Source organism: Gallinula chloropus (genome assembly GCF_964237585.1).
Source record: "Gallinula chloropus genome assembly, chromosome: 4".
In the NCBI taxonomy this organism is placed as follows: Eukaryota; Metazoa; Chordata; class Aves; order Gruiformes; family Rallidae; genus Gallinula; species Gallinula chloropus.
The window spans coordinates 4,849,866-4,871,831 of NC_140088.1; the positions used below are offsets into that span (position 1 = coordinate 4,849,866).

The following is a 21,966-nucleotide window of genomic DNA, read 5'->3' on the forward strand; positions in this document are numbered from 1 at the left end:
TGAAAAGTTAATTAAATGCCAGGTTTCTTTTTAGCAGATACTCCATCACTCGCTGATTGCTTTGGCCATTTTGCAGAGGGAAGTTTCATTTCTATGCGTTGGGAATAAATATTCTCTCCTCCTCCCTTGAAGTCAGGGGGGTGCCGTGACAAAGAATGTAGGGGGCTCTCCCCTACCACATGCACTGTCCCAGGGCACACTAAGATCTAAGAGAAATTGCTTCACTGCCTTGCACTGCCCTTTTCAAAGTACTTTATGAGATGGGACAGGTCTCTCCTCACCTGTTCTCTGTTCTAGCAGGTTATACTCCTCATCTAGCTCTCCTGTGAACAATCTACTCTTCTAAGAGCAAGGAGCAGGGGACAGAGGATGCCTAACTATGAGGAGAAAGCCCCTTGCCTCCACTGCTCTCCCTGAAGCTTGAAGTCTGTGAGAAGCTAAATTACACTGAATTGGTGATCTGAGCCCAGTCATGTCCACAGTCAGAACTCCAGCTGTGCAGGTAACATCCACATCTGGGCTTTCAGCTGTTATCTGCACCCTTCTGTTCATGAGAAGAGGCAGAAGTGCAGTGGGGCTAGGGAATTTAGGAACGAGCTCTTCCAGTGAGGAGTAATTGTCCAGCTCCCTCTTTCTTCCCAGTGGTAAAACAAAGCACCTGATAGTATGGAGAAAGAAAGGGATGGCTTCAGAGAGTCCACCACCAGCTCTTGCTAGAGTATAGAATCTGAGAGGACAGAGATGGAAAGAGATGCAAGATTTATTCTATTCGTCCTTTCTGCCTTTACAGAACTGCTTCTCACACCTTGCCTTCAGAGCCTTGCCCTCACTGAGCTGAAACATCCCAAATGATGGCTTTGCAGTCTTGCACAGTGAGATGATTTCCTGGAGGTTCAATCTAACCTCTTCTTAGCATGATCCCCTTACTCCTGATAATTGTCCAGCCCCAAATAACACTCTATTTCTCCATACTCCCACTGCTTACATCTTTGCTCATCTCCTATCCCCAGGCAGGAAACACTCCACATGTTTATACTTCCCTGGAGAACATCACTCCTGCTATCCCTGTAAGCAATTTGTGTTTCTTTTTCCTGAGCTCCCTGTCATGACAGATACCCAGGTGGCCCACAGGGAAGGCAGTCATATGTTAGTCCTAGAGGCAGAGACTATTTCACTCATGTTCTGAGACTTTCTCAACTTTTCCTTGAAAGGACTTATGCAGGGCAATAAGCAAATAGTTCATTATGAAACTGCTGTATTATATTGGGAGAAAAAATAGTAATTTGGGGAACAAATTCATAAACTGGTAGGGAAGAATAGTACTAATTCCTTTAATCTCAGACCCCAGGTGTCCTGTCAAATAAGACAGTTCCCTCCTTTCTCTGGGGCAAGCTAAAGCCCCACGCTCAGCCCCCCAGGAGAACACCCTGTTCCCCATGCCATGCAGTCTGAAGGTGGCAGTGGGTGATGCCAGCCTCTCATGCTGACGGTACTGGGGGTGGTACCAAGGGCAGCGCAGCAGGAGCTAGAAACAGTGGTTGTGCTGTTCAGGTGAGACACACACTTCCAGTCACCTGTACTAGACATGACTGTTAATATATGATTTGGAGTAGCATTGTTTGATGAAACTGGCATTTCAAACCAGCTGATAAGCTCACAGGTAGAGGACTACCTGGAAATATAGTATGAAACTTCTGGCACCCAGGCAGGAGCTGAATGTTTTACACTGTAAGTGTCCTTAATGACTGAGCAACAGCTCAGCAGTAAAGAAGACACCAGCCAGCCTACTATTTCCTTTCTTTTTTATAAGGCTTAATTATTTTTATGCCAAATTACTTATTTCAGATTGGAAAAAAAAAGTTTAGAAAATATTTTGGGCTTGTTCCTGACTAATCTTTTGCTTTTTCAGCCTAATTCCATTACCTAAATCTACCTAACAAAGTGACTCTGAGAGAAAAGACAAACTTTGCCTTGTGTCCTAAGGTTAAAAGAACTTCAAGGCAGTAATGTGAGTAACTAAGAGATCCTCAGAAGGTGCCCTACCTCCAAGCCTCTCCATTCCATAGCTTAGCCAAGCCCTAAGCTACACATGGAGATACTTCACCCTCAGAACCAATCCCCTGCTTGTCTCCCTGCTCTTCAGGTGCTATGGAAAACCCCATAGCCATTCTTCATGAAGTTATCACACTGCATTAAACTTCATGGAGTACCTCTTCCTGAGAACTGGAAGATCAATGCCCACTGCAACCCGTGGAGACCCATATGGAGATTCCCATATCAGGAATATGAGGCCTGGGTACTGAGCATCTTCTTTATTCACCAGAAGGTCACAGCTTTCTAGTGGTGAGTGAAAGCAGCTGTGGAAGAATCCAGACTTTAAACTCAAGCCAACGTAGACAGATTCCCTACTTTTTTCTTATGTTCTCAGCAACAAGAAGTGCACCACCCAGACTGTTTGCCCCAGAAGGCACAGCCCAGGGAGGGCAGCAACAAGCACCTACAAAATGAGCCATTGTGTGTAAGCTTCATACACCCCCTCAAGTAAGGGCCAGCAAAACAGCACAATGCTGGGAGCAGTGCTCAGCAATACTTCGTCTGATGTACTGCACACCAGCCACCCCCAGAGTCTGTGAGCCAGCGATATCTCCCCTTCTTTCATTTCTTCTGATAAGCCCATTGCATCTAGAGAGCCGAAGAACACGGACTGACCTCATTACCTGGAGAGCTCTGTTCAAACTGCCTTTCACTGCAAAGCTGGCTGTGCTCCCAAGCATAACCAAAATCCCAGAATATTCCCTCTGGCTTTGGCCAGCTGCTGACCGCCCCCCACCCCCCTTATTTCAAACTGTCAAATAGCTGAGGAATCAAGCAGAGGACCCCAACACACCCCACGTATCCCCACCCTGTGTAACTCCTAGTACAGAATACCTCTCTCTGTCCTAGCTGTGTCCTGGGGCAGAGGATACAGACCTGATCTCGCTCTGCAGTGCTGCCTTCCCTCAGTTCTGGTCAGCAGGAATCCTCCCTCCACATTAATGAGAGGGGGCTAAACCTCAAAGCCGAGGCTATTCCCCCCTCCTCCACCCCTCATGTACAGCTGAGCTGCTTTCACTTCTGTGCTGAAGGGTGAAAGGCAGTTCTAATGTAGACATCATCTCTGTTAAACTGTTTCTTTCTCATTTAATGGACTACCACGGAGATCTAAATGGAGATGAAGTAGCAGGGCTCAGAGAACGGCCAGGATGCTATCTTTATGCAGCATGACAATGTGCATTGGTTAATTAGACACCGTTAACCTATTTTAGCAGGGGACATAACTGGGATGAATGGGGGGAAATGTCCTTGAAATCTTTTAATGTCCACAGCTCCTGAGAGCTCCAGACACACTTGCATCCTGTACCGAGACACAGCCAGGCGGCAGGAGGCCAGCGTGCGAGATCCGAGGCTCTCTGCGTGCCCAGGGAGGTGCGAGGGCGGGCAACGCAGCGAAGGAAAAGGGATGTAACTACGCTGGGTGGTTGAAACGAACGCTGGAGCGAGCGGCTGGCCAGGAATGCCCGCTCTAGTGCGGCAGGGCCGGTAGCCGAGGGAGGGCTGGGGCCGCGGGCAGCCCCTTCGCCCAACCCGACTGCCCCCTGCCCGGGCGGGCAGCTCCCCGCTGGGGGCCGCTCTGCTCTCCCCGCAACCCCCGCACCTTCGGCGCGGCACCCTCCCCGCTCCGCCCGACGCCGAAGGGGGTCAGCGCCCCCGAGCCGGCGCTGCTCCGGGCGGCGGCGGGGCGGGACCCCCCGAGGAGGCCGCGCTCCCCAGGGGCCGCCCGCCGGCGCCGCGGCATTGCCAGGCCGCGGCCGCCCTCTGCCGGGCTCTGCGCGCAGGCGGCGGGACGGCGGGGGCCGGGGCCGAGGCGGGAGGGCAGCCCTCGGGGCTTGGAGAGGGACTCTTTGTAAGCGGCCCTGGCCGCAAGCCGCTGGGGCTGCGGGCTGTCCCGGGCGGGTGGGCCCAAGGGTACTGTCGGTGCTTCCCAAGGCCCTGGCGGGGGGAGGAGTGCCTGCGGTTCCCGGCCTGTCTCAACCGCTCCTCTCTGTGAACCACGCGGAACCACAAGGCTGCTTCGAGCTGCCCTCTTGCTAAAAGAACGGGGGGGGGGAAGAAAAGCTCAGAGATGCGTTTTGTTTTGAGAGAGCGGGGCGATCAAAGGCAGAGCACAGAGAGGGGCTGTGTGCTGAGGAAGTCAATCTCTGGCCAGCCGTCTGCCTCCACATTTCCACCCAAACCCATGCCCAGCCCAGCCAAAGGCCTGGCTCAGCACAGGGGGAGGCTTGAAGCCTTCTGCCTTTAGGGCACAGCCTGTAATTCAAGCCTAGGCCTGAGGGAGGGGGAAGGAGGATAAAAAAGGACATTGTACTCCCTTGCTCCAGTACTTTGCAGTGCCCAACACCACAAGGAGCGGGCGTTGAGCTACAAGTTACAGCTTGTTCAATACCCTAAGGCACAACTACCTTACACTCTCCAGGCTGATGCACAAGTCCTAACAGATCACTTTCCCTGGCTCTCCAAGTGTGGGTCGCGGTCGCTGCTTGTTTGCTGAGGCACAGGGAGAGAAAAACACGCTTGTCAAAGCTGTATGGAAACCAGAACTGCAGCATGTGCTGAAACACGCTATCATAAGGTGTGTTCTCAGCTGTTCCAATGCACCCTCCTTGGGGCTTTGATCAGGTAGGTTTCTAGCCCCTTTCCCTGGGCTGTGGCAGCCTGGAAAAGGAAGGTTTGCCTTACCAAAGCAAGTTTTTCCCATTAATTTCAGCAGAGAGAGGACTATGATGAGCCTTTCTTTCTGTCATTGGATGTCACCTCACAGCCCTCCACTTCCAAGACCTGGGACACATGGCTATCTGTACCTCCACAACAGGGTTTTGGACAGACATTTTTTTAAACTGTGATGGTCCTACCATCCACTTTCTAGCCCCCTTACAGGCTGCCTGGACCACACCTTGAACACACTGCCCTAGAGAAGGGCACTGGAGGATTAAGAACACAGTGATGAGCACATGGTCTGGGGGACAGGATCTGACAGACGCTGTGGCTAGTCAGCTCCATCTAAAAATGGGCTTGTGAGGCACCAATCAATCTCCTGTAGAAGTGTTGTTGTTTCTCCTCATGTCCTACTACGTGGGTTTGCTTAAGGAAAGCTCTGGCCAGTGGGACTTTAGAAACAAGCTGAGAGAGAGAGTTCAAGGGGGTCACTGAACCTCAGCCTGCTCACTGCATCCTCCCGGTAACAGATGTTCCCAGGGTTCCCCCACCAGCTCACTGCTAGAGAGCTGACCAGCAGCACTGCTCAGAGCTCCCACTGAGCAACAGAAAAAACAACACCACTCAAAACAAATTCCTGCTGTGTGGGAAAACAGCGCTGCAGTTTACAGAGGTATCCACCACACATCTTCGGTCCCTGAGAACAGGGACTCCTATCCAACTGAGCACGACGTCTTTGGTCTCCAGTAAGCACCAGGGCCAACTCTCACATCAAATGTCTCTTAAGGAGGTTACAGGGGCACTGCAGTTTCCACTTAAAGGGAAAAGCACGCTTCTGATTGATCCTCATGGTTACAGGGAAGAACTGACTGCTGAAGGAGCCAGGGCTAGAATGCAAAGAAGAAGTATCTAAGGGTGTGGGATTTGAAAAAATAAAACCCCACAACAGAGAAAACCTCATAATTCTAAAGTACCAGCCCAAGGACTTCTTACTTGTCATTGGTCTCACTGAAAACATGTAAATGAAAAATACTAGAAAGGTGTTTATTTCTGGATGGCACCTTGTGCTGTCACCTGAGAGCAAAAGCTTCTGAAAAGAAGGTATTTAAAGGCCTTGAGAATAGTAGAGGGGGTTATATGGGGAAGGGGACTGGGGGAGGGGCAAATAGGGCCAAGCAAGTAGATCAGGTCATCTCAGGTCTCTTTCCTGCATTAAGCTAGACTTCACAGCCAATTTAGAGGTGACCTACAAAGGCCAGAGAAGTTTTTAGCCTTGGCTTTGACAGATGCAGAAGGATGGCAAGCTGCATGTGTTTCAGTTTTACAAACTAGAAATCTTTGGGACAGCAAGGAGAGTATCCCCTGAATTTGCTGGTAAAATCCTGAGAGATGCAGAGAACTAAGGAAAGAAGATGCTTTGTCCTCAATCAGGAAAATTGAAGAGACTTCACCCTGAGCACACTCTGACACCTCAGCAGCTTACATGGGCTATTACCAAAACCATTTTGTCATGCAGGCTTCATTGTCTAGGGGAGCAAGAGACCACAATCCTACTAGATCTTCCATTGCCCAGTGTCTTTCAGGAAGTGGAAATCAAAGAAAACTTCACAAGCAGAAAAAACCAAACAGAAATCCAGTTCCAAAAAAACCCCAACTCTTTTTCCAGGCTCCTCTGGGCACTGCAAAGACTTGGGAATGGGCACAAGACTAGCATTTTCCCCACGCAGGAAACCCCTGCAAGTCACACTAAGCAGGATTAAACAGAAAAAAAATCCCCCATCACAGCTGTGGTACTGAGGGACTCTCAGGTGACTCTCCTGTCTTTTAGGGACTTTCCTTTTTCTGCCAGTGATCTTCACTGAGTCTAACCAGAAACACCAAGGAGAGTTCACCCCAGCAATGACATGGAGGGACAGGAGGACAAGAGCCTGTTAACATTCCTGGAACATCCAGCCTATTAAAAAGAAAAAAAATTAAAAAAGAGAGAGAGGTGTGTGTGGGGGAGAGAGAGAGAGAGGGAGAGGGAGGGAAAAAAACCCACCCTGGGCCTGCACATTGCAGCTTACCGCCATCTTGATGTCCTTGATGCGTGCCGATGGCGTGGAGGCGGCTGGCACCAGATCAGCCCAAGAGAAGGAATGAGAGGCCAATGGAGATTTATGTGAGGAGAGTGAGATGGACAAGGTAAAATTGTCAGGAGGAGTTGTTAGAAAGTAAAATATATTGTGACAATTCCACTCCTGCCGTTCATCAATAAACTGACAGATCATTTAGTGTCAATTAGGAGTGATAGATGGACAAGTCCCCATGATCCTGGGCCAAAATTAATGGCTGGGAGGGAGAGGGTGATTGAAAATGACGGCTGACATTGAGAGGAAAGTCCTGAAGGTCCCCAAGGGGCCATTACTTGCCTCATTCCCTTGCAGATCAATGCAGGGACAAACCCAAAAACAGACACTTCAAGACAAAACTTAATCAGACTTCCTTCTCTTTCTTCTCCTTCCGAGTTGTGCCCCCTCACTTGGCAGCCTTGATCCTTTGTGCCTATACTCTTCACATCACTGAGGACATCCACAGATGGCTGCACAATGCAGTGAGGCTGCTGTCTTCCCCACAGCCAGGAGCCTGGCACTGCTCCTAACGTGGCAGTGGCACAGGGTAGTCCAGCCAGAGATTTACCTCAGCACTGCTGGACTGGGAGTAGAGGGCAGAAGCAATGACACAAGCTTCCCCCTACCACGTCAGAGCGAGAAACTCATAAGCACTTTACTACTCCCCCTTGCAAGACAGGGATGGCTAAAGGTTCTATAAACCAGGCACCCTCAGGGGTCATTTCATACAGATACAACACAGGATAGTTTAAGCCCATATTTTTGAAACAGGAGGTTTTTAACTTTATTTACCTCTAGAGACCTCGAATCATAAACCCCCTTAATCTCTTAAATAACTTTCCTCCAGCTCCAGGGTGCAATCTCACCATTGCCCACCCTCCAGAGCCCTACAAGATATCTACACAGAGCTTGGGTTACCTTGCTCTAAAGGTCACCCCGACCATATCCCCCTTCTTCCTACAGGCCCTTAATATTTGCCTTCTTGTTAAAGGCCTTCCTGGACACTGTGCCACTGCTTCTGTTCCAAAATACTTCAGCATGGCCAATTTTCCTAAACCAGCCTTGATTATCCCAACTCTGTATGACTTATCAGTCAGAAAGGAGCAATTGCTTCAAGCACTTGTTGCTAAACTGCCACGATCCCTGCAGAAGAAAGGAGGAGGCACACATGCAGGCACTGGAAGGGACTGCCTACTGAAAGCAGCACTTGCCTTTGCTTGCAGGGCCACCTGGAAGGAGCTGTGTTTACTCCACAACAACCCTCACTGCTGCCAGGACAACTGTGTGACTTTTAAGGGTCTGATCACAAGATCAAAGGGATCAAGGACCCAAGTAAATTGGAAGTGTCCCTAGAAGCAAGGAAATAAAGATAGTGAAAGGGAGACAAATGGAAAACAATTCTATGAGGAAAGTCAGATAGATGAGATCAGCAGGAGCTGGAATTAAATGGATCATGGAAGCACCTCTCTTCTGTCAAATCCTCACCAGTATGCAAATCTGAGTTCCCTTCTCCCATTGTCTGGCACTTTGTGTTTCTTCCTTCTGATTCATAAGATAACCTGACAATAAACCTCTGCTTTGCTTGTCACAAGTGTCAACACTAGATGTCATTAAGGACATCAGCAAAGCATTCAGAATGGCACTTGGGCTCCATCCAGTGGTTAGAGAGCTGCTTCTGTAGCAAACCCAGCTGTAATTACCATTATTTATGTAATCTCAGCAGGGTACCAGGCCCCAGGCGGTTCTTGGCTGGTCCCCTTTCCTCTAATACAGGGGCTAGAATATTGCTGGGGCAGCAGTGGGACTGCCTCTTCTCACAGGGAGCGATTCTTCTCTCTGAGTACAAATACAAATAAATACAGCAGATTCAGGTCCAGACAGCCCATAAGTAAGGAAAAAAGATTCTTCAGTCACTACTTTGCACCATTTGCCAATTTGCTGATTGGGGAGGACAAGTCTGAGGGTTTGCCCAGACACTTACTGCAGTCCTCATCCTTACCCATATTTACAGAATGAGACTCCTTGCAATGACAGCTATTCTACAGAGGTACTGGGAGTCCAAATTAATCTTTCCACCCTTGATTTTTGAAAAGTCATCAGGAAAAAGAACAGCATTTTGATAGTTCTCCAGAATTTAAATATCTGACGCTTGTAAATGCTATAAGAATTATTAATAAAGTATTTTACCTTACTTGCACACCATCTGTGCCATTTCATTTCAAAGCTAATTACAGGTTTGAAAAATGTAAGGCCCCCTTCCTCATCCTATCTCACAACAGTCTGAAACAGCAGAAGCCTGATGGAAACAATCAGCAAGATAAGAGTATTTGCAAGTTTACCTACATATGACAAGAGCTGGGCAGGTAAGGGCCTAAGAGAGAGCAGCAAAGGCACAAAAACAGGCTGTAAATTAGATTTTAACTATAACATGTGCCAAATGGAAACATAAAGAACAATTTCAAGTGATCACTGCACATGGGTAAGACTCTTAACTGGAAATACAGCAGAAAAGAGTTTAAGTATCCCTGCAGGAAAAGCAACAGTTGATCTGCAAGAAACAGTATGAAAAGCTTAGACCTCAAATGCAGAGCAAACAGCACATAAGCAGTTACAAGATCATTTCACAAGTTGCTGCAATATCTCATCTGACCCCCAATGTTTTTATACCACATGGAAAATCTAGCTGTAGCTGGTCTGCTCATCCTACCTTTCTAAGCATAACACAATAAAAAAAACCCCCAAACAACAACAAAAAAAAACCCACCACAAAAAACAACCCACAGATTTTAATACTGTCAGTTCTGAAAACCAAATTACTGAAATCAGTGCAGTTCCCAAGTGTAGGCTCAGCTACACTGGCATAAAACTGCTTCTACCTACATCAGATGTCTCAATAGAAGCAGGTTGTTCTAACATGGGACTGGAGCAAGTTAACTTGATTGGCTTCCAAACTGAGTCAAATTGGTTGAAAAACTGTGGGGAGATAGAGCCTGAGAAAACAGAAACAACAAAGCTACAGCAACACTGGTATGACATCAGCCAATGACTCAGACTTCTCATGTGAAGGCTTTACTCTGGGATATGTCACAAAGACAGCCTCACAGGCCAGCATCTCTGAGTTTTTTAAGGGAGAGAGGGAGAGAGGTCAGTCCTGAGAGAACACACAGCTGAAGGAAAGAAAAGACAGGGGAACTAGTTGTACAAAATCTCTGTACCTCATGTAACTAAAGAATGAACAAATCTCTCCTTCACAAAATGGATTCAAACAAGCCCTTAATACAAATGAAGAGAATCCTGTCAGATATGACATGGCATCATATGCAAGGCTGAGTAAGGGGCACATCTTCATCTCATGTCCCTCTGTGCAGGGTCGCATGGGGAGAAAGGTCTGCAGCCCTCATCCAGCCTCCAGGCACCTGCTAGATCTGCAGACCATGCAGCACCAATAGCTACTGCTCCAAATCTATCAGATGAGCTCAAACAAGGGAAAACATGGCACAGAGCTGTTACATTAGGAACCTGTAATGCTGTCCTCCAGAACACATTAGGCACAACCCTGAATAATTGTATTACCCCCCAATTCTTCACCTAAACAACAGTTATATCATTTATTCTTCCTAAACAATGCAATTCACCCTTGTTCTCTGCTGTCACATTTCCATAAAGCTTCTGCTTGATCCTACAATGATCCAGGATCACTGGTGGCATGTTTTTATAACTCTGGGGTGGATGCACATTTGCAATGGCAACTTTAGCTGCAGCCAGCCCATGAAAAACAATGCCATCATCAGAGTTAAACTCAAGGAACAGAAGGAGTTCAGGCTGACATCTTTATTCCTTTGCTTTACTCCTCTGCAGATTTTCAGTTGATTTATTCTTCAGAGACAACCATAGCAGTAATTTTCCCAGAAAAGTACCATTTTCCAGAAAGGTTACCCCAGAATATAGACCATCTTTCTCACCACCCATGAAATACTGACTGTATAACAGGTTTCTGGATGTCCTTTCCCATTCTCAGGGTTCTGTTAAAGCAGGTACATAACTTTTCCATAAATCAGAATGCCCCTGAAGCGTATGTCCAGACATCCACACTTTTATTATAGGCCTTAATGTACACAAGCAACCTCTTACCACTCCATGACTGAGCCCTTCAGCTCTGTGAATATGAAATATAACACCAGTATAACTTTACAGCTTAAAAATAACAAATAGCTTGACAACAAGTCACCTCCTCCCAGTCTGAACTGTCCTTTGGTTCTCATATCCATTCTGTTACCATGCCCAGATATTTCCTTTCCCTTAGGTGTCCTTCATAAGCACCAGGCTTCCCAACCTACCCTCTACAATTTGTATGCCTTTTCCCTCCCATCTCTTCTTGCTGACCACCTCCATCCATCTCCATTACACCATAACCCCATACACACATAAACATTGACAAACCTCACCTTTACTGTCAAGGCAGATCACTAAAGCCTGAACTGTTCATTGCATTCTTGTCAGAGGGGTACTGTCATGTGTCACTCTCCTGGAAAGGACGTAACCAGTCAAATCCCCCCTCCCAGCTCCTGCATTTAATATGCTTATTGTGTTCTTAGCTCCTTCCAGTTACTTTACCAGGTAGACAGCAGCATGCACACAGTTGTGAGCCCCATGGTCAATTTATAAAGAGCATTAGCCAGCAGAAGCAAGCCAGGGCAATACTTCAAACAGTCTGGAGTTACAATGATACTGGAGACACAGGCCATCTACAAGACCCAGAGAAACTCTTCCAATGCCTGTAACCACAAAGCCCAACTACTGCTGTTCACTTAACCCATCACTAAGCCCCTCTTAATAAGGTAAAAGGTGAGGACTCACTTGGTAGATGCCAGTACAGGATCATCTGCCCAGCCTCCTTGGCGGCGTGGGGGTTTAGGTGGTGGACCCTTTAATAAAGAGAAGGGACAGGTTACAGCCAGCTCCAGTCAAGGCAAAGCCAAGACAACTGAGACACCAGGTCCACACCTACTAATGTAACACTTTACCAAATAACAGGTGGTGAGTGTGTTTAAAATGTGGTTCATTCACAAAAGGAAGGCAAATATTGCAGGACAGGTTTTTGACTGTCTCTGGAAGCAAAAGATGCAGCACCCTAATCAGTATCCTGATTTTGACCTGTCCAGGACACACTGTGCAGTAGCAGACTGATCCACAGAGGATGCACTCTTCTGGCAAAATATCTCCTGGGAACTCACTCATTACTCCCACTACTCACTCATTACTCCCTGGGCACTCAATCACTCCCATTTCAGTGGGAGACACCACGTTACATGTTTCCTAGAGTACAAGTCAGCACATTTCAGACACCTTCTGAAAGAATTGAGGAATTGTTCCCAAAAAGTGTCCACTTTTGTCCACTGCCTAGAATAGGTTAGATGCCAAGTTCAGATACAGCCAGCCATACCAAACACCTCTAAAGTTAGTTGAGATGAATCTCACTGCTGTGACCACTGAAATGCTAAAGGGAAAGTTTCATCTGGAGCTTCCAGACACTCACTGCTATTTCCTAGCACTGTCCTGTGTGGCACTCTACATGTGGTCAGAGGAAAGAGGAACTCAGTGTGGGGCTTACAATGGGAATTTTCAGAGAGCAGGGTCATGAATTCCCACTGTGTGGGACCTGCCCATCACCTTTTGCAGTTCTGGGCTCAGTTTCCCTTGTGTGAAGCACCTCGTATAGCAGCAGCTTCAGTGTTTTTCATGACAGGCAGCAGTGAAAGCAGAAGATGAACCCAGTAAGTGAATTTCAGATTAAATAGCTCTCAAGTGATGGTGCCCAATGAGGGAAGATGGATTACAAGACCTTGTGAAAGGACCATCATGAGAAAGGGGGAAAAGATGTCCCAAAACAGGGGGAAATGATAACTGTACAGGAGTAAGCTGGAACAGTGGTGAGGGGACAGGTGGCTCCCACAGCTTTTATTAGGGGAATAAGCTGGGTGACTCCTGACTTGACAGAGGGGACCTTGCGTGTGTGGTGGAGTCAACCCTGAGCCAAAACCAAATTACCTCTAGCACAGATGAGGAAGGGGTTGACCTAACCCCTGAGGGTAGGGGTCTCCCATGTTTATCTCCTGAAGCAGAAGCATTGTTTGTGAGTGTGGGAAATAAAGAGACCCTGCCAGGGGCAGCCACTGCCTGCTGCAGGGAGGGGGCACGACCCTGCATAGCTGCCTGATAGGAGCAAAAATAGTCATCCTCCAAAAATAAACAGGGAGCAGGAATGAGGCAGGAGCTGCAGTCCCAAAATACCAGCTTTCTTCAGCAAAGGGAGCACAGGAGGGCAGAGGGACAGGCAGGGAGCGTGAAACGCAGGAAACAGGCTCCTTATATGGGCTCATCCGCAGGGGACAGAGCTCAGTCGACTGGAATGACCATGTCACAGAATGTGAAGCCTTCAGGGGCCCAAGTGAATGGAGTTTTCTGATCTTTAAATGATTCCCCCAGATTCTTAAGATGCCAAACCAGAGAAGAGGCTACAGTGCCAAAAAAGGAGCATTTTGAATTCAGTTGATCTGGACACACCCAGAGCCCAGGAAAAAGGGGAAAAACACACCACATATGGCTGTGCATGCCCACATAAACATCCCTATTCCCATTACACACACCCCTACCTCAGAAACGTACTCCCTCCCACACGGATCCTTCCCATGCAAACAACCCTCCTCTCCTCACACCATCCCTCTGACAGCCAGCAGGCCTTGTTCCCAACACAGCCTCACACCTCCCTGCAAAGGTGCACGGAGTAACACGCACATAGAATCATAGAATCACAGAATCATAGAATTGTAGGGGTTGGAAGGGACCTCAAGAGATCATCAGGTCCAACCCCCCTGCCAAAGCAGCTCCCTAGGACATCACCTGGGCCAAAAGGCTGAGGGAAAATGCAGCATCTCCAGGGCGTTCCAATGCACCTGCAATTCAATTCCTCTTCAGCAAAAGTAGCCTTCAGTTCAAAGATATCTCCAGTGGGGCTCTCCAGATCAGAGGGTGAGAGAATAACTGTCCCAGTCTTTGCACAGGGCATGGCTTCACAGCACCTAAGGGTTTGATTCCAATGTCTTGCCAATGTTACAGCATGGATCGTACACACCAGGCAACCCTCAATGGTCTGTCTGACACTGACAAACACCTCACATAGACCTACACATCTTTTTATTCCTCTTGCAATAAATCAGGTAATTCCTTTCAAACTGCCTACAGGAGGAGTAGCAACAGGAAAGGCAATGCTAACTGTCAGCTGGGGATAAATAGCTTTTCTTTGCTAGTTGCCTGGAAAGTGCAGTAATAAGGTCACACGCCACAGGCACTTTTGTCAAGTAAATAAACTTACCTTCACCTGCTCTCACATTTCCAAACCCTCAGCCTAATTCACAATTGAGAATGCCATGTTGTGTGCTGCTGTAATACAGTGACAGGTAGGGATGCTGCAGCTGCAAGAGCTTGAAGCAGAAAGTGGGAAGAACAGCAACCCCAGAGGGAGCAGAGCAGAAACAGAGGACACTGTTCTTCTGTAATGGAGCAAATGTGCTCCTGAACACACCATTTTGGTGAAAAACACTGGGGTCTTTAAATAATCAGAATCTCTTGGTACCTACGTGTTGTGTCTTGGGCAGGATTTTTAGGCATGTTCCGAACTGCAAAGCTAAACTATACACACAGATGGTTTGGTGCTCAGAACACTGAGACACCACCAGGTCCTGACAGCAGTGTCAACTCTCAGCTTTTGCTGCTCAGTCTCTTTCACAGCATTAACCACACTCTTGCTTGCTGGGATTTGCTTTTCCACTGAAGTTCCATCAGTTATTTATCTTCAGAAGATTTCCTCTACTTGAGTTTCCACAGATCATCACTTTGTAAAGGCACACTGCCATGGTCTGAACTTTTAGCCTTTTCTCAGAAATTCAGTTCACCACTTCTGTGATGGCACCTTCCTTACCAACACTTTCATACTACCACCATAATCCTAGAATCAGAGGATTGTAGGGGTTGGAAGGGACCTGGAGAGCTCATGGGGTCCAACCCCCCTGCCAAAGCAGCTCCCCAGCTCATATTGCACAGGGCGGCGTCCAGACGGGGCTGGAATCTCTCCAGAGAAGGAGACTCCACACCCCCTGGGCAGCCTGTCCCAGGGCTCCCTCACCCTCACTGGGGAAAAGTTCTTCCCCATGTTGGGGTGGAACTCCCTGTGCTCCAACTTGCAGCCATTGCCCCTTGTCCTGTCCCCACAGAGCACTGAAAAGGGGCTGCCCATTCCCCCTGCATCCCAAATAATCAGTATTTCATCTCTCCCTTTGAAAAATGACTGGCCTGAATTCCATCTCTCCTGCATTAAAGTAGAACCTCTACTTTTTACTTTATCTGTAGTCAGGGCCTTTCTTATCAGACAGGTGTAGAATCCTAATTTGGCTTCTCCATTAAGGCAGAAGTTTCCAAGCCACTTGTCAGGTCATGTCTGCAGTTCTGAAGGTGCTAGTTGGACGTTGCTCCCTTTGTGGAAGCAACTACCCTGTGCATCTCTGGATCCCGAGGATCCAGCAAAGTCTCTTTCAGGACCTATCCTGACACATGTAGGTTATAAACATGTTGGGTCTCTCAGATTCTCAAGTGGGTCTGGAATTATGGATTAATTTACCTTCATCAACATGACAACTCCTTGGAAACAGCAAGCACGCCGTGCAGGGCAGCAGGGACTCAGATGACATTGACTGTGTGTGACAGAGGACACGCAATTTTCCTGTCATGTAATACATCTAAAATGCATGGGAACCACGTTCCACCCTATATACCAACACTGTGAGATCTTACACAGTGTGTAGGTGCCTTGTTTTACCCAATATTGACTATGGAACAGAACGAAAGAAGCATGGCCAGGCCTGAACTTCCTTTTCTCCAGCAAGCTGCCTGAAGGAAAAGATGAGGAAAAGCAAATCTCCACAAACAGGCCCAATGAATTAGCTTTGACTGCTGCCAATTAAGGGGCTGCACGGTGAAAAGCCCCACTGCTTCCAAGCAGAGACACAACACTTACAATCTATACCAATCTCAGAACCTGTATGATCTCAAAAAAGCCTCAGTTCCCAGATCTATGCAAGCCTCAGCTTTTTGCAAAGGACTCTGCTAGCTCTCTTCATCCTGTCCACAGATGACTCAAGTGGTGCCCCTCATTCTAACAAATCCCCTCCAAGGACTTCTGCGTGTCTTAAAGGCCTAGCAGAAAATACTGGATTCCCATTTCATCCACAAACCCTTCTTAATGGTAACTGACCTTCCTTTACTGGGGAAGGTGCTACTGAGACAGAAAAAGCCTTTGAGGGGCTTCAAATATTCTCTGTCACCTATCACAGCTCATATTGTTAAACTCCTAAGAATTACTTCCCTAAAACAATGGTCAGATTACCCTAAAACTTACTCATCTTACACATGCATCTGCTAGGAAAGCTGTCTTAAGGCAGCATTTGGTACCTTAACCTGTCTCCAGCATTACTGCTCTCCCCTGCAGGAAAACCCTGAGGCAGCACACAGCAACCCGATTCTCTCTGAGCACCAGGTAGCATCCTCTCACAATGCACAGGTACAGGGCAGTGCCCCTGCAGCCCTCCCAGGCATGAGCATCTCTCTAACAGTCTGCTACTACCTTGTACTACGTACAGTCAGACACGTTCCCATCCATCCACCCCACTCCTACAATTCTTGTCCTGCCTTCAGCTGGGTCCAGGAGCACTCAAAGCAGGAAACAAATGTGTGGGGAAAAGAAAGCTTTTAATTAAATGATTGTTGATGGGATTGTCCCCAGTCCACACCAAGGTAGCCAAGCTGGGAGGATACTACCAGCAAGGCTGGGAAACAGGGCTGACTACAAATCCTATTCCAGTTCACGTAATCAAAAGACCAATAGATAACCTCAGAAGGCTGAAAATAACTGTGCTGCTGGCCAGCCTCTCGGGGTGCACGGGAGACAGGCAGTGCAAGGCCTTGGGGAGCTCCAGGCCATTGCAGTGCTGGGGCTCATGCTGGGGAAGTTGGCCTAATTAGGGAACAAAAGTTCAGCTGCATTTTTGAGATTCCTCCTGGAGAATCTGGCCAACTTCCAGCTGAGCGGTCCCCAGGACAGGCTGGGAGTCCAGCATTTCTACAAGCAACCAGAAGACCACTGGAGAAAAAAAAGAGAAGCAGCAACCTCTGTGAAATGGGAGCAGGTAAAAAAGCCAGTGCTTCCTTGGATACTGGTTCCCTTTGATGGAGGGTGTTTATTAGCACAACAAGAATCCAAACAGATGACAAAAACTGGGGGACACGGGGACAAATTCGGCTCAGCCCAGGACAAACACACAGATGGGAGGGGACTGACAACAGGCAACAGCTCCAGGAAGCTCTGCCTAAGTGAACTCTCCCATGTTCTCAGAGATGCCAGTTGCTCTGAGGGCTATCCCACTCCCAGCTGCATGCCAAAGGTGGCAAAACTCTGGCAACATGCCATCTATAAAATGCAACTAGCCCCTGGTGAGGGCTCATCTGCAAGCTGAAGGTCACTGGGGAGAATGGGATGCTAGAAAAAACCAAAGCAGTCAGGCTGTAAGGTCTTTGGGGTAGGAATGTTTTGTTCCAGTCACACCCCAACATTCTGCAGATCTTACTGCCATGGCAGGTGTAGATACAACAAGGGCTACAAGGGACTGTGTTACAATTACACAGGGATACTTAGGCCATGGACTCTCTGAACTAGAGTGGCTGGACACTGCCAACCCACTGCAATTAATTTTCCACAACAAAGGTCCCCCAGTGAGCACCCAGCTGAGTGCAGAGCTCCTCAGCTGCACATTTCACAGTTTCAGGGGATGTGGGGAAGAGAACTTGGGGGGTGGATGCTGCAGATATCCAGACCAGACAATAGAATGAGAGTTTGGATGCCAACCACTGTGCAAGGGTAAGAACTGGGTCAGGAAAATACCGCTCTGATTAAAGGCCCTGATCATAGGAAGCCCCAGGCCATGTCTACACCACAGGTGCAGACACACCTGCAAGCAGGATCCATGTGAGTCAGTCTGGAAACAGCCTAGATTCAGATACTTCTGGTAACCAAGCTGGTACCTCCCCAGGTAGAGGGCAGGTGGCTTCTCACTGGGGGATCTCTGCATCATTTGCACTGCATTTTTAGGATGCAAACACACTCGCTCAAACAACTCCACTGAACTGCAATGTTAAGTCCCCTAATTGCTTTGTATTTCAAGGATTTTAAACTTTGTTCATCCCACATTCACTGAGAACAGTTGTTCCTGACATGCTGTCTTAGCCTAAAAGGCAACAACTCATTCTGCCAGCCAAATTGTTTTAAAAGCCCTAGGAACTCAAAACAGCAGAAAGACTTTGTTGCCCCTTCTGGAAAGCTCAGATCCTCAAATCCTCTTTCCAGTTACTGCCTTACAGCATGTCACCACTCAAACTCTGAGTGATACAGAGCCACAGAGGTCAGCATCCACCTAGCTAAGAGTCAGAAATCAGGTGTTCTCCTTAGTCCATGAAGGACCCTGAGACTACCAGGGTCTACCAAAACACAACTAGAGAGCAAGGTCTCAGCTGGACTCATTGGGGCTGGAACAGATGTCTTCTCACTCAAATGTCGCTGCCTCAGGTTGGAAGGTCATTCCCTGTAGCCCCAAAAATGTCACCATTCCCTTTTGCAAAGCAGAGGCAGCTTCAGGAGAAAGTACTGAGGGCCTTCTCAATCCCAGAGCAGTTCACAGCTGTGTCATTACCTGTCATACTCTCTAGGGAGGTAGGAAACATTACTTGATCCATCTTTCAGAAGGAGAATAAAATCAGCATCTTCCAGTTTGGAAAGGGGATGGTGGGTTTAATCCTTATGTATAAAGCATGAGGCTTCAACACCAAAATGAACACCTCCAGCTCCAGAGGTCCCAGAAGGGAAGAGAAAGCCCTTCTCCACTGATGAAGGCTACAAAACAGAGGATGGTGGGGATGGGCAGATCAGAATCACTCACTGCTAGTGCAGGTACATGTGCTCTCAGGGAGATGCAGAACTCCACAGGACAGGGTTTCAGACACACTACAGTCCCCAGCCACTCTTTACCACCTTAGCAGACCCACAGGTCCACCCTGAGGTTGTCTACACACTACACAGGCACCTCACACAAGCTGTGGATTTTGCTGTGAGGATAAGGCATCTAAATCCCACTGTGGATCCAAATTTAGGGAATCCCCACAGTTCTCCTGCATAAAGCTCTAGCTCTCATTTCAGACAGGGACTAAAGCAAACCAGAGGAGGGACTTCACCATGGCCCCAAAGCAAATCTGTGGCACAGCCAGGAAGAGAACCCAGCATGATCTTGGCTCACAACCACATTCGTACTGGCTCCTGCCTATTCTGCCTCTGCAAATTAACCAAGATATTAGGATACACCCTTTATTATACCATTGATCAGCCTTACTGCCTTGGGCTAAATGTCCCAGGCAGCCTTGGAAGGTGCAGCCAAATGAGTGATTCAACTGGCAAAAATTCAGATCCAAGATAAATAGTTTGCCAGGGGATGCAAAACAAGTCTCCTAGCAAGTAGATGGCCTGAGGGGAGGACTTCAGCAGGTAAGCTCACACTGACAGCCCAGATGGGGCTGGTTGCTAGTATTCAGGCAGCCACAAGATCTCTTCAGTGCAGCACAAGGAAAGGGACCAAATCCAGGAAGAGTTCAGGTCATAACACTCAGCAGAGCCCAAAGGGAGTTCAGCGAAGGGTTACATGAGCCATCAGGGGGAAGAAGGGGCCAACTTTGGACAAATGAGTCAAGGAGCCAAGTATTTCAGCTTGGCCAGGCAATGACTAAGGGAGGGATATGCTGCAACAAGCTTTGGATCACACTTTATAATATAAAAGTTCCATTAATAATTGGTTTGGAAGAGACTTAGGATACAATTAACAGAAGTTTGTAAGCATATGGTATTGTAAGTTACAATCAGCTTACTGATCAGTCAGACTCCTGAACACCCAGTTAACCACTTGGTTACCCTTCACAGACATCTACAAATGGAAAAAAATACTATAAAGTGTGACTGTGATGTTTAAAAGAGCAGAAGCCTGACAAAAAGAGGGCAGGAATTATCCAAACAAGAGGGGTTTCAAGGCAGGCATCCCTTCACACTAAGGAAGGTCTCTTTGCCAGGCACCATTGTATAACATCCCTGAAGCAACAACAACTGTTCAAGTGGAAGAGTCACACCAGTTTAGTTATTTTAATGAAATTGAACAGCCAGGAGCAAGAAGGTGCCTGTGGCATGTGACCAGCCACCACTCAGTACAGCAGACCTTGGGAATCAATGATTTAGGGCACCGTATGGAGGTGGAATTAGTTCCAGTGAAATGACTGTAAGGACTGGTTCCAGTGGAGGGCCAGGGGAGATCAGATCAATTATCAAGAACCATTTCTATTGGGTAACCAGGCCCCAAAACCATACCCATCAGCGGGAGGTCTCTTTGCCTGATAAATGGAAAAGTGCTCTGGGCATAGTCCTGAACCATCCATCACTGACAAATAAACCCAGTGGATCTTTCCTACAATAGCATCTCTAGCTCTACAGAGAGAAAACTGAGCTAACCTGAGCAGTGTTGCCTCCTTGTGCTGAGCATCCCCTCCTGAGGTGAGAATTAATGAGATGTGTGATACACGTTTCTTTTCGGTGCTTTAAATTTCTGACATGGATCTGCCATCCTGGTGCTTCAGCAGAAGGAATTAAGAGTATGGGGGAGGATGCTTTAATTGTCTAACACACACAGAGAGCAACTCAATCCAGGAAAAAGAAGGCAACACCAATTCCATGGTTAGAAAGAGTGCAAACAGCCCAAAGACAAACAGAAACAGGTACTAGTTCTCAGGCTGCTTTGAGCAGCACCACCCTGGTTTCTAATGTCAAATGAACACAAGAGACATATTTTACCTTGGCTGCAGGATGAGAAAGCAATGTGTATTCCTTTTCTCTGTACAACAGGAGCCTGGTAAGAAGCACTATGCAATCCTATTAACCACAGATACAAGCACTGCAGTGCAGTAAGAAGTAAAGACTCCTACAAAACACAAGGGCACACGTTCTTGTCACTACTGGCTGGCCTTCTCCTCCAGGGCACCAGCAAGACTCCATAATCCCAAAGGACAAGTTGTCATGTTATGGGAGCAAGCTAACCATACTGGACAGCAAACCTGGGCTGAGTCAAGTTTTGCACTCTATTAGCTAATTGCTGCCCTGACTTTTAAATGGCTACACACATATTGGTGACCTCAGAACAAGATGCAGCAGCTGAGAAGAGCAGCTGTTACAAAGGCAATAAAAAAACCTGTCAGCAGTAGGAACAGAGGGTGCAGTAAAGGCACTGCATCTGAGGCAAACTTTGTCTTATTCTTAGCCTGCAGACACCTGAATAGGTTAGTCCTTCTAGTCCCTTTCAGAGGAGCCAGCATCTACCTAGAAAGCCTCGAGTCTTACATGGCCAACCTTTTCCTCTGGGTCTTCATCCTAGAAGGATCAGGAGGAAAAAAAAAAAAGAGAGAGAAAGAAGTTAAAAGGAAGAACTATGGAAGCCTCACACTGCACGAAACAGCCTGAAGACTGACATGAATGGCTGTCCTGCAGCATGTGCTTTGCACCCTTATTCACCTGAAGAAAGTACAAAGTTAATCCTGCTGTTGTGAGACTTTCTATCCACAGCCATTCCTGCACACACCAACTGTGGTGCTACAAAGCATCCTGTTTGACTGCAGTGGCAGGAAAGCCTGGTACCAATCAGGTCCTTGAAATACCTACTAAAGAAAAAAACCAAAACTACAAATGAGAGCAAGAGGAGAGAAGACTTAGTTCCTTCACCCTACAGCATGACAAAACCCAACTTGTTTACGTGTGTAGGACGTTAGAATAAGATCTCAACCATGCCAGAGACCTGAAATGATGCTGGACTGGTCATACAAGGGTTATACACCATAGCAGGCTGCAAGCCTTTTTTTCAGGAGCTGTGTGTCTCAAGTCAAAGCCAGATCCTCCACTAGGAGCAGGAGCTGTAGC

General features: G+C 47.6%; 1 protein-coding gene across 2 annotated transcripts in view; it reads right to left on the reverse strand.

The window, feature by feature from the left end:
- Positions 1–21,966, reverse strand: part of IFT43 (intraflagellar transport 43) — a gene marked incomplete at its 5' end in the record, with an annotated part of 44,154 nt that overhangs the window by 16,374 nt on the left and 5,814 nt on the right. Inside the window, 2 exons of one of the 2 annotated variants that reach the window (XM_084262779.1) lie at positions 11,721–11,788; positions 21,394–21,423. In XM_084262779.1, coding sequence (XP_084118905.1) covers positions 11,721–11,788; positions 21,394–21,423 — 98 coding nt within the window. The remainder of the gene's footprint in view (positions 1–11,720; positions 11,789–21,393; positions 21,424–21,966) is intronic. The other variant, XM_084262780.1, reaches the window with a different exon arrangement.